Raw genomic sequence first — 19,705 nt, 5'->3', positions numbered from 1 at the left:
AGACGTGCATCCTAACACGAATCATAAAGTCCACTCGCCAGCATAAATCCCGTTCGAGCTGCGTCGTCTCCTCTCGAACCGATACCTAAGTGACATTTTTGTTCTCCTTCGCAATTATAAACTGCTTCATATTAACGTCGCATGTTTCGGTATAGCATAAGTTGTGATCTGAACGCGATGTGTATCACCAAAATGCAATTAAGTGAGAACAAAATGCAAAATGCGTCAATGGGAACGCTGATCAGCGGTTGAGAAGCGTAGCAGACGCTCAACTTCCGGGACGAGCCATTGAACTTCCGGTGGCCGTGCGCGCGCCAGGCCGCGACAGCGGCGAAGCGCCATCCAGCAACCCTAGTGGAGATCAGTGAGGCGTATCGCATTATCATTTTACTAACAGAAGGTCGACAAGTGACTACACTGCTGGTGCCATAATCAGGCACCGACAGATGAGTAAGCTATCATCGTCGGTCAGAAAAGACGCCGAAGAGGTTCCTCATTAGCGGGTATTGACCACCCCCGCAGACGCCTGCGAAATCGTCGTGCCAGAGGTTCCAGACGCCGAAGCAGCGCGCTCCGAACTGGTCGCGGAGGTAACGGGCCAACGGGGGCACCACGAACTCGGTGAGGTGCGACACCCAGTTGGCACCCTGCTTTGACACAACGCCAAACTCGAACACTTGACTTGAGTCCCACACCTGCGTCGATTTATAGAGAAAGTTTCTAAGGAAACCACCAAGCGTGCTTCTCTGACTGTGCTGATGCATCTCATAAATCACTACCACTTGCGAACATATTCTATTTCGCTTGACTCTGACCTCAGCACACGACATATATTCTGACCTCAGCACACGACAATTCATAGCCAATATAGCCAAGGAAGGCACTTCAGAGATGTTCTGTGAAAAATAATTGTCAACAATGTGGATGACCCATTCCAATAAAAAGAGTGCTTACGAGGTGGTCATGATTACAAGTCAGGTCATGCCATGTGGTTCCAAGCTAGGAATCATTGTACTGTTAAAATTGATGAATTTCAAATTGAGTAATCAATAATAGGCCTCCCGCAAAATTATATAGCTAACAAATGTGTGCCTTTCATTTAGGCGTTTTTATACGTTAAAGGTTATATTGTCACGCAGCAAAGGAAGACGCAGTTGTCTATAAGGAAAACAAGTTTATTGGAGCGAGTTTGTGCTCCCCTAACCACTGAAAGAATACACAGGCGGCGAAGCAGCGGTCGGCAAAACGACGTGCACGCTAGCGAGCGTCGGCGATCGAATGTCGATCGAATGTCGCGGCGTTCTCTGGGGTAAACCTGTCCTGGGGTAAACCGTTCTCTGGGTTAAGCATTTCCTGCTTAAGTGCCACTTTATAACAAAATTACTTGACTCCGGCCACCCCCTTTCTCGAGCCATTTTGTATTACTTCACGTAGGAGGGTACCGAGAAGTGTTTTAGGAGTAAAGGTTTGATCGTACTTTATGTATGTCCCAGTGTGCGTTTCTATTATACATGCAGAATTGAAAATCGTTAAACAGCCTTAAACGTACCCAACACCACTCCCATACCCCGAAGTCTGTGCTAGTGCTTTAGTGCTTTCAGGACGGCATCGTCCTCTAAATTTCTACATGCTTTCATTGTGTACCACAAGTTTATCACTTTACTACTCAATAAAGCCACTATTTAATAATTATCAAAATATTACTGAATTTGCGCCCCTTTTTGAATTTGTCTAATCTCTCAATGAAATCGTTATGAACTTGTAAATTCTGTGTTTCCTGATTCACACAAATAAACACTCCATTTTTGGTGGTGCACAAAAACTACCTGAAGAGCTGCGCCAACCGTTAATTTAAAGACCAACTCTCTGCCCAAACATTCCGTTAAAGTTGTTGAACCAATGCCAATCTGAGAAGCTGCTTGGCAGCTCCACTTTGGCAGAACAATGTGTTCTAAGGAGCAACACACACACGCGCACGCAGACACGCACAAACATAGATTGTAAAAATATTAGCCACATTTACACTAAGTCACGCTTGCTAGGGCCACAGCAGGCACATAACTGGTCCTGGCTTGGCTGGCTTTTGCCCTCTCACCTCTCTCTTTCTGTCTCTCCAAGGTTTTGCTATACAGTTGTATTCATGGCCGTACTTGCTATCACCAAGATATTTCTAACCAAGAATTTCTCTTTCCATTTTTATCTCTCTCTCTCTGTACTCACTCTCAAATAATTCATTTCAATTTATTTTATGCAAGGTGAAATTGTTACAATTTACAGTGGGCGAATACGACTAACGCTTAATAAACGCCTTACTAGGTATTGCAACCATGGCAGCAAAAACAAACACATAACAAGCATTTGTCTTACAGAACGCACTGCTACATAATCATCCGGAATAGTTACAGGATTAGGAAAACTTATGATATAAGTGTACACTGATATAGATACAGCTGTCTTAAAGTGGTATTGATGCAACGAACGTGTACTCATAATGACCTTCAAACAAAAAGAAAGATAATAATATAGCCCCTCACCACGATTGCAAATGAGCTGAACAAAAATAAAATCAACATTCACTAGGATGCTTGGAAAACTAACAATGAGTGTTGGCAAGGTGAACTCATCAAAAAAAGCCAACATGTCTGGGAACGCTTAAGCACAGCAGGTGAAAGCTACAAATAATGTACAGAAAAGAAATTAAAAAAAGAAACCATGACAGCTATTACAAGACAGTAAGCAGTTGCATGGTTCAAAATTTTTAATGAAGAAATAACTGCCTTCTTGTACAATATAAACACGATGCTACAAGAGCATTGCGAATAAATGCGGTAACAACAAAGTTAAGGGTTTAGAACGAACCACTTTGGCTGGTTTAAGTTTATCGTCTTTCTCACCTTATAGATATCAGGCTCTGCCCAGGCGGCGCTACAAGAAATGCTGTCACGAGTGCCCCCATCGCTGGGCTGGCCATAAATGGGCAGTGCAAAGAGAGGCGTTCACAAGCGAATGTGCATGACACCTCCTCTTTCGTCGCTGTTGAGGAGCGGCTTTTTGAAAATCAAGAAACTGGAAAGCCTCTTCCTTCAATCCAAGCTCGCTTCAGAAAAGTAGGAAGCTCATCAAAACGAACGGCGAGTACAATAAAAAAGCTGTTTCTTATTTCGGTGTGCTGCAAGCTAGCTTCACATGGCACTGAGTTCGAGGCCTCTTACGTGCGTTCTGTAACTCCTAATCGCGTTAAACTTGGGCATACACATGATGCCAAGGCGTTGGAGTGCATATACGAGTAATCTAATGATCTGTTGTACGGAGCTCGATTTATCCGACACGAATGGCCCAGGCGAAGTTTGCCTTTGGAGTAGCATTCTCCATCAGTTTCTCGCTTGCTGTGCTTTAAACTATTTTATTACGCATGCTAGAATGTTCAGTTGACGGTTGTCTTTTATATGAATGCACTGCAACTGGAGAGACATGCGTCTCCGCTTTATCGGTATACAATACACGGTAAAAACGAGGCCTCCAAGATAACTGCGGCAATCGCGGAGACTCACGGCAAAAAAAAACCTGATTGTTGTCGTGATAATTTTGCTATTTACCTGTATGAAGTCCGTGTTCGCATTTCCTAGATAAAGCCGGAACTTAGAGCCTTCAAAGCCCTACGTGCGTATTCCCGCGTAATGGCGACAACTTCAGATTATCGGTTGTCGCGGCTTGTGCAACGTTTATCGCTCGCGTCACCTGTCCTGTCGCATGGCCCGCACCGTGGTCAGATGTTCTGTTAAGCTTCACGATCTCTGTTATCACACTTCTCGGTCAAGGCTACTCAAAACAATAAGTAAGGACCTACAACATCACGCTGTCTTATGCGACCGGCTGTGAAGACCACGAGTAATTTGCTTACCCAACGCGTTCGCAACGGCCCGCATACAGCGCTCTTGCCGTTGTGCTTCGCGAAAGCTGCGGAAATCGGCACAACTGAAGTCGTTTACGACTGTGGCAATTAACAAAGCAACAGTAGTGTCGAGTGGAGCGCGGAGCTGTTGCGTCTGCACTTTTTTCTCCGTCGTTCTAGCGAGTGAACCAACAAGCACTTCACGATGGTTCGATGACGTGTCTGACGAGTAGAGAGAAATTCGTAGATGTTTTAGGAGCGAAGCTTCTTATACCGGCACCCGTTCGTCCCTCGTAGCCGTTGTAGTATGTAACAAGTATAACATTTTGACATCCAATGTGTTGCCGGTGAGAAATTTCTTCTGTGCGTCGTTGAACAATAACAAATAGTACTTGATGTACTATTTCTCTCATTCCCCATTGCCCTGTCTCCCCATTCCCCTGTCTCCTCATTCATCGCCCTGTCTCCCCATTCCCCATTCCCCTGTCTCTCATTCCCCATTGGCTGCCAATGGGGAATGAGAGACAGGAGCATTCGGCTTTTATTTAACGTGCACGCTGGGATCCCTATCAGCAGCCATTGACACGTACATTGAGCACTACCTGACAAGGAAGGTTTGCAAGATTGATTGGGTGATTAGAACTTTATTTTGGTCCTGAGAAGACGCAGGGCAGACCCCGCGCCACCCGGCTAATCTCACGTAGGGACCGTCAAGCCGAGCTTTGCGGCCCGTCCGCGGGCACTCTGGACGGCCAGGGTTTGATCCTTGAGTTCAGGGCTGCGTAAGAGCGCAGCCCACCTGCCCTTGCTGAGGGCGGGGCCGATGGCCTCACATTCCCACATCACATGGTTAAATGTTGCTATCAGTCCACAAGCGGGGCAATCCGCCCTTGAATACCGTTCAGGGTAGATGGCATGAAGAACCGCTGGGTTATGATACGCATTTTATACTCGCTGGGTGTAACCTCCTTAGTTTTAGAAAGGTTTAGCGAGCGTTGGGTCGCAGTGCCATGAATACAGTGAACTAGTATATACCATGAACTCGCGGTGGTTAAAGGTGGGAAGTACACACGAAGCGCAAGCCGCAAGAAAGTGTGCGTGTGCCTCCTCTCGTTCAGTCCTTGGAATGTCCGCTGGATGACGGTGGTTCTATATGAGGAATACATGATGGAAAGATGCGAGATGGTGGTACTTGGAGGGTTGAATAGTAGGGCGAACGGACACACAGACAGATGCATGGATGGACGCACTGATGGCTGCACGTACAGATGGACGCATGGAGGGACGCAGGAGCAGATGCATGGACGAAAGCAGGGACGGACGCACATATGAACGTGCGGACGCACGGACAGATGCACGCACGGACGGGCGGATGGACACACGGGCTGCCACACAGACGCACGCGTGGATGGACGGAAGCAAGAACGAATTCACAGACGGATGCTTCGCCCCATTATCCATCATTGACTCCGTGGATATGCTGCCACTTTTTTCCACCTATTACACGGTAATATTGACATATACGCGTTCGTTCACTATCGTCTTCAGCCACTCTGTTACGCCGACGCTGACAACATTCAACACAGGACTGGACGCTGAAGAGGCACGCTCTAAAAAAATTGCCCGCAGCTTCCCTCGGGGGAACACTGGGGAGGATGCGGAGCATATAATTGGTTAACGGGGTGTTAAAGTGCGACTTACTTGGGTCGATGGCTAAATTGGTTAACGTGGTTGTGAAATGGGGTGTTAAATTGCGACTTACTTGGGTCGATGGCTAAATTGGTTAACGTGGTTGTAGGAGGGGGTGTTAAATGAGTGAACACGTACACACGTATGCGAAAGGGCGGCGCTGGTCGAAGGGACGTCGATCATTGTGTTTGTGGATTCGTTGGAATTCATTTCACCGCGACCTTGGACGTCGACGCGCCGTACAAACCAACCGACGAGCGGCAACTGAGCGAGCGAGCGCCGACCTTGAGTATATATACAGCTCGACGGCGCATGCACTGTCAGCTGTTGAATGTTCTCGAAGCGCGACGCCACATGCGCGTCCACTGGAGAATCAGGAGAATTGTAGATGTCGAACGCGGTGTGTAGAGGAGGAAGGGTGCACAGATGGTGGAGGAGTGAAGCGCGCGCGGTGTGTAGAGGAGGAAGGGATGCACAGATGGTGGAAGAGTGGGCGACGGCGCGACGGCGCATGCGCGCGCGTCAGCTGTCGAATGTTCGAGAAGCGGTGCGGACGGCGCGGACGGCGCGGACGGCGCACTACAAGGCGCGAGTATAAGATGCTTCCGCATCTAAAAAACTATATAAATGTCGGTTAGGGGAAGGAATATTCTTAACGCATGTAATATTGCGTAGCAGAAGTGCAGAAACGCACGAGAAGTAAAATTATTTGAATTGCGAAACGGGCGGTTGTTTTATTGCTCCATGCATTAGGAAGTGCTCCGACATTTATACATGATCATCCGCAAAGGGATCAACAAGACTAGCCTCTACGCCTGCTCGAGAGTTGTCTTACGGACGTGTAGTGAGGCCTTCGGTGATTCACACACAAAAAAGGAACTGCGAAGTAGGGGGAAGATCGCAACTGTACTTGCAGTAGACACAGTAGGAATTCATGGGATAGCTTGAAATGACTTATGCTACGCGGACAGACGCGATTTTTTTGCGGCACAGTAGCGGCATTCAAATAGACCCGAAAAGGGCTGGCGATTGATAAGTTTGTGTGCACGAGTATGCAATCAGCGCGCAGTTCAGGCTTTTTAGGAATAAGATGCTTAGGGTGGAAAAGTATGGGAGCATTCCACAAGCAACCGCGACCAATTTCGCACGTGTCTTGTCTCGCTACATTCGACAACTCACAGATCCCTGGTAAAATGGCGCTCCTGATTATTCACTGGCCCCGGCAATTGGTTCCGGAAGTTGAAAACATAGCTCTGCCGTGCTGGTCAAGTGGATAAAGTACTAGGCTGCTCACCCGCAGGTCGCGGCATCAAAACCCTGCGGCGGCAGCTGCATTTTTGATGGAGCCAAAAATGCTGTAGGCCTGTGTGCTTAGCTTTGGGTGCACGTTGAAAAAACCCAGGTAGTCGAAATTTAAGGAGCCTTCCACTACGGCATCTTTCATATTATTTTGTGGCTTTGGAATGTTAAAGCCCCCATATCAATCATCATGTTGAAAACACAGCTGTTCTAAGAATTTTAGATCACTTCTTGATTATCAAGTTTGGCGATTCCCGCTGCGTTCTTTCTTACACTTAACTAATGATGAATTCCATTGGCAGATCTAGATTAAGCTTTTCTGCTCTGAGCGGAGCAATCACATTCAATGGCGGATTGGGAGCGTGAATTGTGCGTTCCATGGAACAAAAATTCTTGCTCCGTCGAAATAGGCGTATTTGACCGAAAGTTCAAGTGACGTATTCTGTGTGCCCGTCTTTCACCCAATCACCGATGGATGTCCGGAAAACACTTTGCACTCCTTCGCACCCTCTCGTTCTCCCCAGCTAGATTTCCGCTCATCAACAGCCTCCGTCGAGACGCGCGTCTCTTAATCGCAGATTTGACGAGAGCAATCCCGCTCGCATCTGCGCGCTCCATTCGTAAGGCGACCCAGCGCTCCCGATCTGCCATTGGAACTCAACATAAACATATATTTCCCGCAGCGATATGGCGTGCCGAGCACGGTCATCCTATCTCAACAATCTCAAACTATGTGCCTTTACAAGATGAACTATTGAAAGCGTGCCTCGTTGCATATCTCGTAGTAGGCGAGCTCTCCGGGTGTCTTTGTGATGGGGCCTGGATCTCCTGGTCCATACACCACCTCTTGGACACCGGTCACGTTGCTGTCCCAGAACTTGTACGTGACGCCGGAGAAAGAGATCACGTAGCACAGCTTGCTCGCGGCCGACTGACTGACGCCCGCTGGACGACCGCTGTGACCAGAGCCTCCCAGTGAAGGCGACAGTGGCTCCGGATCCTATTTGATGGCAAAAGGTGTTGATTGTTTCAATTATTGAAAGAGTCTCATTTCACGGAACGCGCAGCATTTTCAAGCAAGCAGTACAGGGTGCAACATGCACAAGCTTTCGGAGTCTCGTTGTCAACTATTTGAGGGAGCTTACTGGAAGTATTTCCGTATATCGAAGTACTGTTCTCTATTATTTTAGATCAAAGTAGTACAACATAATATCAAATTTGGTACTCCGTACAGACTATTTTATGGTAGACCGCAGCAAGACCATGGCAAACAAAAGGAATGAGAGTCTGCTCAGTGCTATTAAGCCACAGAGATGAATGCGCCACGTATACTGCGCATTCTGTCGGAGATCTACCGAAGCAAGGAGCCTTTTTACTTTAGTATCGATGTTTTAACAACACATAGTGGCGTCGCATTAAATCGTATAGTCCATGTATATGAAAATCTATGACGTTACAATGAGCTCGCGCGGAAAGTTCCATTCAGTGTCATTATTTACTTGATTCTTTCTCTGTTTGTGAATCATTTCTAACAATAAACAATTTCAGCTCTTGCTATTTGTGCCCTGTAGCAATCATGAGAGAAAATCCTGAACTGTTGTCCGGCTCAATGACACATCCGAGAAAACAGTCAAAGGATTTTTGCGACGCCCATTTTACCGTCTCTTTGTGAAGCGGAGCCACGCTGCATGCGTCATGTCAGTCTAGATTCCGGTCTTTCAGGCCTGCGTTGCTTTGTAGATGCGTAAGCTAGAAAAGACCAATATTACACTCCACACAACCACAAGAAACAATGAATTCCATACGGACCAGTGATGGTACGTGTTACCAGTATGCCGTGGAGTGGTTTGCGGAGGTGTGCTGCTGTTAGGTGTGTAGAAACGCAGAACTATCGATGGTACTATCTATGCTATCAATGGGCAAGTAACTGTCAAATTTTGGATGGTATAAGAAGGATCAAAAGCGCTATCGGCAGTAAGTATCATGGCACTGTCGATACTGTAGAATCAGCGACGCGAAGTCATTGCAGCATAAAGTTGATTCAATGAAGGTGGTACTATATTGTGGAACACGAGAAGCAGGCTAAAAGGCAAAAAGTTGACATGCTGGTGCTCCTTCAGTAGAATAACTGTTTACACAATAGCTGAACTACTCATGGAAGACATTACTTCTGTGTGAACTGCGTGGATTCAAACTTATAATGCATTGTGTGATTTCAAAATAAAACTATCAAAAGCTAGCTTTAATTGTAAAGTAAAATTAGTTACTTTTAAAGGTCAATTTATTTATAGAAATATGTTGGCATTTTGATATTATAAATTATTTTGTGCTTTTGCCAAATGTTTGTTAATAAATTGAGTGAAGTGAGCACAACAGACTACCACGAATTATTTGGAAGCATCACCACCCAACAGCAGAACTTTTCAACGCACTATTGATAACACTATCAGCAGCAATACTCCTGACGGTACTCTTGATTGCACTATCAATAAGTTTTTTTAATTTATTGTAGTACTATCGATGGTGTTATACTATCGATATCATCGATAGCTCATAATGGATAATCGTGAATTCCTGGTGGTGTGGCCCTAACATGTATGCTACTCATCTTGAAATTACAACTAGTGCATTTGATCTGCTTGCACCACCCATTTCGATTTCATGCTTACCTCTACTGACGATTACGGGAGAGCCATTCAGATTGTAACATGCCATAGAAGTTCACAAATGGCAAAAAAGGATTGCTTGCCTGCTTTCCTTAGAAACTCAGCGTTGCATAGAGAACGCGACATTCGTTCCATGGTGGTGCCGTTGTCATGGTAAGAATGCAAGTACACCCGTCCACTTAAATCGTGAGCTATGAGAGCCATGGTAATCAAAGTAAATCCGTTATTTTCCACTGAAGCACGCGCCTTGTTTTGAAATCGTGGTTATGCCTTTCTAGACCAACAATTTGGATATTTGTACTTCAAAACAGATCACTCTTGTGCATGAATAACTTGCTTGTATGGGATGAAATCGACTTCATTCATCCTATCTGGAATACTTAGGCGTGATTCGGCGAAACGTGCCTGCGTAAGTGTCGACTGAAGTTGTTTGAGCGCCTCGCGGAGCCTGCTCTTCTCGTAGAGGACAGCAGATCGCGAGTCCTGGACGCCTTGGCTGAGGGCCACAGGTGGCTCACTCACTATCGGATACAGCATGATGGAGGCCGTCGAGTGGAGGTTGCTGGACGGCAACGCAGCATCCAGCTCACCCAGGTTGAGCCGCTGGTTCAAGCTGTCCCCAGTGTCCACGAGCACGCTGAAGACAAAACCTTCGCGGCTGAACCGGCGGGATACGCGCTCCAGGAGCTCGCTGTAGCCACGCCGCGCCGCCAGCGTTTCCAGCGAGACCTTCCACAGGAGCACGGCGCCTTGGTACTCTCGGGGCTGCCAGAAAAAAAAGACATATATAACGAGTGCCCGCATTCGCCCTTGATCTATGTAGTAGTATGTTCTACATGCAAGGCCACCCGTCCACCTGATATTGCTTTAGGGCAAATTGTGGTCGCAAATATTGATCGTGTATTAAGTTCCAAGGTGACTGACACTACCTTCTTTCGGTATTCTGGCAAAGTGAGGAGTTTTTATTTTATTTAACTAATAGAGCTGAGGCAGGGTAGGAGGTGTTAAGCGCATAAATGAGGAATTCGATAATATTTTGCGTAACATTGTCACGTGATTACTTTTTATAACGAGTAGGTCTGATTCGGGTATTACTCTTGCATCGTGATCAGCTGATTACCCGAGCTGCAGATGGGAACCAGTGTATGTTGAGACATTTGATGAAGGTTCGATGCTATAACTAGCCCCGCCGTGGTGGTCTATGGGCTAAGGTACCCGGCCGTTGACCCGCAGGTTGCGGGATTGAATCACGACTGTGGCAGCTGCATTCCCAGTAGAGGCGGAAATGTTTTAGGCCCGTGTGCTCAGATTTGGGTGGACGTTAAAGAGCCCCAGCTGATCGAAATTTCCAGAGCCCTCCACTACAGCGTCTCTCATATTCATATGGTGGCTTTGGGACGTTAAAGCTCACATATCAATCAATCAATCGATGCTATAACTTCTCTCTTTTCTTCTCTTTTTATTGCTTTTTTTCCCATTTTACCCTTCTCCCGTGTAGGGTAGCCAAGGGGTGGAACATGGTTAACTTCCCTGCCTTGCCCTTGCTTTCTTTCTCTCTCTCTCTCTCTCTCTCTCTCTCTCTATATATATATATATATATATATATATATATAGTGTGTAGAAGTTTTCGCAATACGTACTTATGAATACTGTAAAAAACGCCTATTTCTTTTCACAATTTAAGAAAGTATCAATTCTGACTAGCTCAGACAAATCTGTCATGCTCCTGCTATGCGCAATTTCAAGCTAGGGTAAGAATAAACGGTGGGGAATGAACCAAGGGGGTTCTTAACAGTAGTGCTGAATAAATACCAACCTAAATAAATTAATGTGGACGAAAAAAAAACACCCTTTCTGGCGATGGGACCAGATCTCATGACTTTCCGATCATTCACTAAACGACATGTTCGTTTCATCAGGGATAAGGAAAGATAAAGACACAGCGTTCATGTTTTAAAACTAAGGCATTAAAGAGGCCCTGCAACACTTTTTGAGCATGGTCGGAAAACTCTGCCGATCGGTAGTAGAGGCTCCCGACAACACGCGAGACAAATATTATAGCATGCCCCACCGCAGTGGTCTAGTGGCTAATCTACTCGGCTGCTGGTCCGCGGGTCGCGGGACCGAATCCCGGCTGCGGCGGCTGCATTTCTGATGGAGGCGGAAATGTTGTAGGCTCGTGTTCTGAGATTTGTGCGAACGTTAAAGAACTCCAGGTGGTCCGACATTCTGGAGTATTCCACTTCGGCGTCTCTCATAATCATATGGTGGTTTTGGGACGTTAAACTTCACATATCAATCAATCAAATATATAGCACAGCACGCAGCCTAGGATGCACAATAGGTTATCAAAGTCACCTAAAAATTGCTTTCTCTTTTCTCGACAAATACTTAATATACCCGAAAATCCCGCGTAAATGGCCCTTCTATTAGCCATTGGCTGATTTGAACATGGCACACTCGCTCGTTACAAAGATCACCGTGGAAGGCTGCTGCTTTTCCATGCGTGCATGCGCGATCACACTGAAAAGCTGCGCATTCGAAGAAAAAAAAACGAAAGTGCTCAAGGTCACAAAGCGCACGTGACATTTTTCCGTGGCCCTACCATTCCTTCCTGCTTCGATTGCAGTGCTTTCGTCGGGACGAGATAAAAGAAAATGCAATTGCAGCATATGACAAACCTTTGCAACTCCTCTCACACTGTACATATTCTGAAAATCTTTGCGGTGTTGAATTCGTGAGGGAATAAGCTCTTCCGGCGAATTCATTCCATGGTTACTTGAAGAAGTGTTTCAGGGCCCTTTTAAAGATCACCTTGTCTCTTGTCTAATGAGTGCATCGTTTGAGCTGGTGGGTGCATTCACCCACCGTTAGCCAGACTATAGAGCTCTCGAGAAATATCCAGTCAGAGCCGCTCATCATAGCGGCGGGCATTCTGCCGCTAAGTCCCAGCACCGGGCGCAGGTGTGGGTTCAGACCACGCAGGTATCGCGGGAATCCGTGTGCATCGCTGGGCGCCTCAATCTGCAGTGATGACTCGTTGAGGTGCGCGCAGCAGAATACCGCGTGAGTGCACAGGTGGTACGGGAAGAGTGGCAGGCCGAACAGAAGACCAGCCGACTCGGGACGCTCGGCCCGCGCCTGCACAGTCAGACGAAGCAAGACATGGCGTGACATTAGGCATATTTGGGGAAATATGGAAGTTTGCGGGTGTAAAGTGGCAGCAGCAAGCACAAAACCAAGTTGAATAGCGGAACATGCTAGGGGCCTTTCTCCTGCAATAGCCGTAGTCAGGCTGATGATAATAATGAAGCACATTTGCTATGTTTACGTGACATCACCACGGCATTACTCTGCTGCATGAGGTAAAGGGAGATGACGTTTCTTGCGACATATTAAAACTAGTAAATTATGGACTCAGAGCAGCCTTATTACTAATACGTGAAATTTTAGTATAGAATTTTCTAGGTTCCTGAAGAACGCATTAGATATGCCAAACACAAACGAATAAACTCAAAACAGAAATTTTTGTACAGTATGTATAAATGTTAACAGTGTTGTTTTATTGAAGAAATTTGATAAATCAGCTGAAATTTTCAAAACCTGTTCCAACTTATCTTTTGCTTAGCACCATTACACCCGCTACTGCACCTAATGTTATGTTTGCATTATTTCTTTGTGTTGTGTGCTTTGTCTCAGTCGTGGAGGCCACATTTTCGATGAAAGCAAGAATCATTGACGAGTTTGTACTTATCTTTAGGTGCAAGGTTATGAACCCAAAGAGGTCGAAATCGCTTGAGCCCTCCACTACAGCGTCTCTCATAATCATATCATGGATTCGGGACGTAAAACTACTGATATTGTTATTATTATTATTATTATTATTATTATTATTATTATTATTATTATTATTATTATTATTATTATTATTTCACCCATTTATTTTGATTTCAGACTGTACGCTCGAGCCGGGGTACTCGTCATGCTTTTCGCCATTAGCTCCAGCTTCCTTATTCGTAAAGATCATTACAGCCTCACTAGGAAACAACTTTGTCAAGATGTATTTCTTCAATGAGCACGTAATCTAAATACACCGGCTGTCACTCTCATCAAATTTCGATAAGATTACCTTGAAATTTAGGCCACGTATCTAAGCTTAGCAGAACAACAGCTCATGAACCTACCTCCCACAAGAGTTCAAGTTTAATAATGGAAGCCTTTATACTTCAAAACGAGTGCAAACTTGAAACAACCCGCGAGAATACACCGGCTTGCAAACGGAGCTGATTTGAGGGAAGAAGTTGGTGTTGCATGTTTTAAAGTCAAAGAGTTATCAGATCACATTGACAGTGAGGTAGTATTCTGCTACTGCGGACGTCCGTACGCGCTATTGGGCGAAATGAAAAAAAAAACTTGATATGAAGAAATTCTAGAAACGTAGGCTTGTCTTACTACGATCATCAACCAAGCAATAAAATCTCTGAGAGCGTGTAAGGTTCCATGTCGTCAACCTCGCTAATCGATATGAAACGATGCTGTAATCCTGGACGACAGATACCACCGCTGGGAGAGGGGGGTGGCTCTTATGAACGCCGAATAAATTTCAAGGCCGAAAGGCTGCCGCAGTGACGTCAGAGGGTGGGGGCCCAGTTACGCCAAGGACGCGGCGGAAAGCCTGTGTTTCGTTCACGTTTTAGGAGAACCAGTGCTCCCGCTGTCGCAGCTGCTGCGGCTTGATTGGGCCGAATAAAAGATGTGGAAAAAAAAGTCGTACTGAGCATGCTCAGTTGGGCAACTGGGCCCCCAACCTCTGGCGTCACTGCGGCAGCCTTTCGGCCTTGAAAATTAGTCGGCGTTGCTCTTATTCTTTGCTTTCAGCCAACACATTCCTAGGCATTGGTAAACAGCCCCTCTGTGCTGACAGCCATTCCTCTGGTGAATGTGGCGTTGTTTGAGGCCCTTACATATTAATCAGATAGCGTTAAAGAGCTCGTTTCTAAGAAATTCTGGCATCGGCGTCCTTGTCGGTGTCGGCGTCAGCGTTTTTGGTTGTGAACAAAAAATCGTCACACTAGGCGTGATCCAAATATCGAGAACGACGCAAATAAAATATATGAATGATAAAAACACCTAGCTCTGAGTGGGGACTGAACCAGGGTTGTTTGGGTTGAAGCTGGGAACAAACCCGGGTTGTTTGCGTGGCAAGCGGATATTCTACTACACAGCCATGCCTCTACTTGTGAAAGCAGTGAAAATAACTTCGTCCGCTTGAAAGTGGAGTGAAAGTAGCTTTCATGCTTCACAAACACACGTGTCGTGTAAACATGCTTCCCAATGCAACATGAAATATTGAAGTAACAATGCGTGGTAAAATTGTTCAATGCCAACGGGCGTCAGAATATGTGGTTATCATAATGGTTTTGTGGTTGAAAGCCTGTCACCAACTACAAAAGGGACACATGCTACCGCACGTACTTCCTTGAGGCCATGTAGTGGGTGCATAGCAAATTCGTAAAGGTTCATGCACTAACTGTTCGAAGAACACACTAGGAAACGGATGTCGCTGTCGCGTTCAACTCCTAAAGGCGAAGTTTTAAGGTCGCGAAATTTTTTATCCCGCAACCTTCTTCCTCACTATCTTTTGTGTTAGCAACCGACTGCATGTGTAAGCCACGCCATCAAGTTTTCGGAGAAGACGAAGAAATTGAGCCTGAGCTTACCGCGAAAGCAGACGCCCGCAAAAACGACGGTGTCTGTGGTTGTCCATGGCGGATCATCATCATCATCATGAGCCTGAATACGTCCTCTGCAGAACAAAGGCATCTCTCATGATCCGCAAGTGCCCCGCAGCGGTGGTCTAGTGGCTAAGGTACTCGGCTGCTGACACACAGGTAGCGGGTTCGAATCCCGGCTGCGGTGGCTGCATTTCCGATGGAGGCGGAAATGTTGTAGGCCCGTGTGCTCAGATTGGGGCGCACGTTTAAGAACCCCAGGTGGTCAAAATTTCCGGAGCCCTCCACAACGGCGTCTCTCATAATCATATGTTGGCTTTAGGACGTTAAACCCCGCATATCAATCAATCATGATCCGCAAGTCAACTCGGTCCTGTCCTTTCAGCTGCCACTTTGTACCCGCAAACTTCCTAATCTCCGGCCATGTAGCGCGTAGGCAGGATAACCGCTAGTCATTTAGGATAACTCTGACAGGATTCCCAGAGGAGGCAAGCGGGTTACGGAGAGACAGAAAGTTAGATGGGCAGATGAGATAATGGAGAAAGCATTAAAATCTTTAGAAAAGACAACTCGTCATGTTTTCTCACACGTATATACTGCCTTGTGCAAGCCGTGCCAGAATGTCTTGGAGCATTTCAGGTTATTTCCGGATCGTCTGTATGGCTTAAAAGCCCAGAGGATGAGTTCATTCTCGCAAAAGAGCAGCCTCTAGTGATATCGTTCGAATAAACTAAGGTGTTCGCCTTTGCACGCTCAAGCCTAACATATGATGTAATGCCCGTGACACACGGGAAAAAGTAAAGTACATCGAAGCCAACCCTTTTGTCTCCAAAGAAAGACCATTTACAGAAAGAAGTTGCGGCGAAGACACACGACAACAGACACACCAACTGCCGCTCCCAACATGGTGCTAGCGACGCCATACGGGCGTTTGAGAGTACGCCTTTCCGGGCCGTAAAGTAGATGCAGGATCTGCTTTACCGAAAAGGGTCTTTGCCGAAAAGGAGTTACTTCTTTGTCGTGTGCCAATGCACCCGAACACTTTTCCGGAAGATGCCTCCTTGTCTAAAAAACTTTAGGGCACCCGTGTGTCACGGGTATAAGTCTGAAATGCTCTGCAATGCGGCTGTATATACACGTGAAATGGGCCTTTAACACAAAACACCCAAAGTTAAAAGCGCTGTGGCAGTATTACACCAATGAATGTTATCAAATTACAGCAAGAACAAAATTTGGCGGCATAACTATACCCCGCAGATAGTGCCTGCAAGTTGTGTAGCAAGAAATAGAAAAAAATCAAACAGGGAAAATTTTTAAAGGAAACAGTGATATTTGTACCCGCGCCCTCTGCGTGGCTATCAAGTATTTTATCCCAGAGCAACGATGGCGCTTGAAACTCCTTCGCAGAGTCACCCTACACTGTTGTCATGCATGGTGAGGAATCATGTTGACATACATAATATAGCATCGTAGAGAGTAAAATGGGAACAATGGGGCTCACAATTTGAATTACATTGTTGAATGTTTCCAAAGTACTACGAAATATAAGCTATAATCGTCATCAGCTGCAGCTAGAGTTACCATTCCCCAAGGATTTAGCCGCGCTGTGCAGATTTTTCATGCAGAATATTGAGTGCCGCGTCATTCTTGTTGGGACAGCGGCATGTCCCCGATTCCCTTCGGGTCATCCAGTTATAAATTTTCATGTGGTACAATGCACGCCCAACAACGAACCTCACACAAAGGAAAACAAAGTTCGTAAAAATTGCACACACAAAAGAGTGGTGAGCTGGCTAGGAGAGGCCACTTCAGCTGGACTTCCGGAAAAAGAAATAAGCCTCAAACCTCAAGTACGACAACTTTTTTAGTACATTATCTAGAAAGAGAAAGTGATAAGAAAATCACGTAGCCACTTGAAGTGCTTCGACAGGGCAAAAATATGAAGAAACAGTGATTGGCCTGGAAGATATCACAATGAAAAAAAAAACGATTTTGCTGGCTTGCTATGTTATTGTACACCCCCCTCCCCGTTCCGTCTTCTTTCGTTGAAAAATTGGTAGTCCCAGCTGCAGCACAAACAAAAGCATATAATGCATGCAAGATGTGTTGCTGGAACCTCACTAATATGCGGAATTGCGATTAATGGAATAGCTGGTGCATCTGTACTTCATGAAAGTTACCGTGTATTACGTTTTAATGAGCACCTGCATGTTTACTTGCATCAGTTGCCTTAAGAAAGTTTATAACGGGTCTTGAAAAGGTCGCTCTTCTGTTTTTCACTGTGACTGTGCTGCGTGTCCTGCAAAGGCGAGGCTATTTTTTTTTCGATACGAAATTCGCGATACGAGTAACGAATGCAGGGAATGCTCATGGCTCTGAAGTTCGCCAAATGATTGATTGACAGCGTCAAAATGGAGCAAATCTTCTCTATAAATGTACACAGTTACGTCCGGACATAGGGAACGCCCACGACCAATGACCCCTAGCTGCTGCAAGCCGTGAGTACTCACGCCCTTAAGAAATCGGCCTTTTCAGCTTACACCTAAAAAGAGAGTGACCGCATTTACAACCCATTGAAGCCGCAGCCGTACGAGTGTCAAGATATAGTGTAAGTAGTGATTCGGAGGAAGAAAGGAAGAGATGCGAGTTTTGGCCACTCATGAGACAGAATGACTAAGCACCTGTAAGCACCAATTCTGGGCCTGTTTGGTTTCATTCACTTTCCCTAACTTTCAAACTAGAAGGCTGACCTTGACAAGCGCCGAGCTTAGAGGAACTCGTTAAATGGGAACAGCACGAACATGTATGTCCTGTCCGAGCACGGTGCTTTTAATACCAACAAGACCAAGTATCCGCTATTTTTTTTTACTTTCTATGAATATCCTTTCACCACCAAAGAACTATCACTAATTTTTCTAGACACAAGAAGAGAATAGGGCCAAGTTTGTTGTAGGTAGTTGAAGTTTCGCAGCACGCCAACCATAAGCACGCACAAATGACACAGGAAGAAGGCACTTGCGTTCTGGACGCTTGTGTGCTTTTCTACGTTGTCTACAGTCTTTTCACTGTATGTATCACCACTCGTCGGCGAGTTTACAGGAGTTCTTGTCAGGTACTCTAGCACCCAAAGTGCCACTTAGCTTACCTGGTAGAAACAGAAGTACTGGTGGCTGGCGTTCGTGTACAGCTCGGCGGGGAGCAGAGGAAACCGTCCGCGGTGGGGGCTGTGAGGCACCGCCGCCCCCCGGTGGTCGACGGGGGTCACCTGGTTGGTGAAACTGTCCTCCGGAGTGACGAGGTCCTGGATTTGGGCGGCGACCCCGTGAGCCTTGGCGGCCGAGTGTACACCCGCGTGGTCACTGCTCCTAGAAAATGTGCCCAGCTTGACCAGGGCCAGCGTGGACAGGAATAGCATGATAACCACGAGGAGACTGCAACTGGCGAACGCCACGAAAACACTTTTCGAGCCGGCAGCAGGCACTGTCACACTGGTGTCCATGATAAGCGCGTTTCGCTCGTGTCAGTCGCTTCTTCTTTCTAATCTGCAAGAAAGCAAGATTTGATGGCGATGGTGATTCATTCCTACTAATCGCATGCACCCACTACAGCGAATTATTCTATTAACCTCTTCTTAATTAGAATAGTTTATAATTAGACAATGAAATTTGTAATAAGGCCTTCCTTTCCTTTTTAGACACAATAATAATGGAACTAACTGCCAATCATGCCAAAGAAAGCATGGTTGATGTGAGTGGTAGATAATATAGGTGAAGAAAAAAACTTGGATGAACGAATAACTTGCCGCTGGCATGACCGAACCACCCCACCGCGATGTTCTAGTGGCTAAGGTACTCGGCTGCTGACCCGCAGGTCGTGGGATCAAATCCCGGCTGCGGCAGCTGCATTTCCGATGAAGGCGGTAATGTTGTAGGCCCGTGGGCTCCGATTTGGGTGCACGTTAAAGAACCCCAAGTGGACGAAATTTCCCGAGCCCTCCACTACGGCATCTCTCATAATCATATGAAGATTTTGGGACGTTAAACACCACATATCAATCAATCAATGACCGAACCTGTGACTTTCGAATAAAGCGCTCGATACACTGACAACTGAGCTAACGCGGAGGCCACCCGTCCGTCCACTAGATAGGGGATACAAGTGCCATAAACGTCTTGGTGTTGGACAGCGTCACCAGTAGTCATTACAGCGAATGTGGAACGTTCTTTTTTGCCTGTCAGCGCCTTGTAGAACGTAGTCTTACTACGAGATGGTAGTGGGCCAAGACTCCCTCGCATACAGGCGCCCACGCCGCACACACACACATCCCTTGATATATATATATAAATATATATAAATATAAATATATATATATATATATATATATATATATATATATATATATATATATATATATATATATATATATT

General features: G+C 46.0%; 1 protein-coding gene across 2 annotated transcripts; it reads right to left on the bottom strand.

Annotated features, from left to right (window-relative positions):
• Positions 1–372: 372 nt before the first annotated feature.
• Positions 373–18,816, bottom strand: LOC119173685 (chitinase-like protein 3). Of its 2 annotated transcripts, XM_037424478.2 has the most exons (5): positions 18,424–18,816; positions 12,415–12,687; positions 9,952–10,311; positions 7,647–7,880; positions 373–695 (listed from the first exon to the last, which is right to left on the bottom strand). In XM_037424478.2, exons 1-5 carry the CDS (start codon positions 18,775–18,777, stop codon positions 459–461), a joined length of 1,458 nt encoding a protein of 485 aa, XP_037280375.2. In that variant the 5' UTR covers positions 18,778–18,816; the 3' UTR covers positions 373–458. The 2 variants fall into 2 exon arrangements, with proteins under 2 accessions (XP_037280375.2, XP_075750549.1); XM_075894434.1 differs by lacking the exon at positions 12,415–12,687.
• Between the last annotated feature and the right edge of the window lie 889 nt (positions 18,817–19,705).

The sequence above is a fragment of the Rhipicephalus microplus genome, chromosome 5 (assembly GCF_043290135.1).
Source record: "Rhipicephalus microplus isolate Deutch F79 chromosome 5, USDA_Rmic, whole genome shotgun sequence".
In the NCBI taxonomy this organism is placed as follows: Eukaryota; Metazoa; Arthropoda; class Arachnida; order Ixodida; family Ixodidae; genus Rhipicephalus; species Rhipicephalus microplus.
Note: the sequence above shows the minus strand (reverse complement) of the source record. Positions and strands in the feature narration are given on the sequence as shown.

Excerpts from the sequence above, each read along its gene's own strand:
- LOC119173685 (XM_037424478.2), bottom strand. The coding sequence starts at position 18,777 with ATGGACACCAGTGTGACAGTGCCTGCTGCCGGCTCGAAAAGTGTTTTC. Across the intron at positions 12,688-18,423 it reads AGTACTTCTGTTTCTACCAG|GCGCGGGCCGAGCGTCCCGA; the intron begins GTAAGCTAAGTG and ends CTGACTGTGCAG. Across the intron at positions 10,312-12,414 it reads GCTCTATAGTCTGGCTAACG|CCCCGAGAGTACCAAGGCGC; the intron begins GTGGGTGAATGC and ends TTTTTCTGGCAG.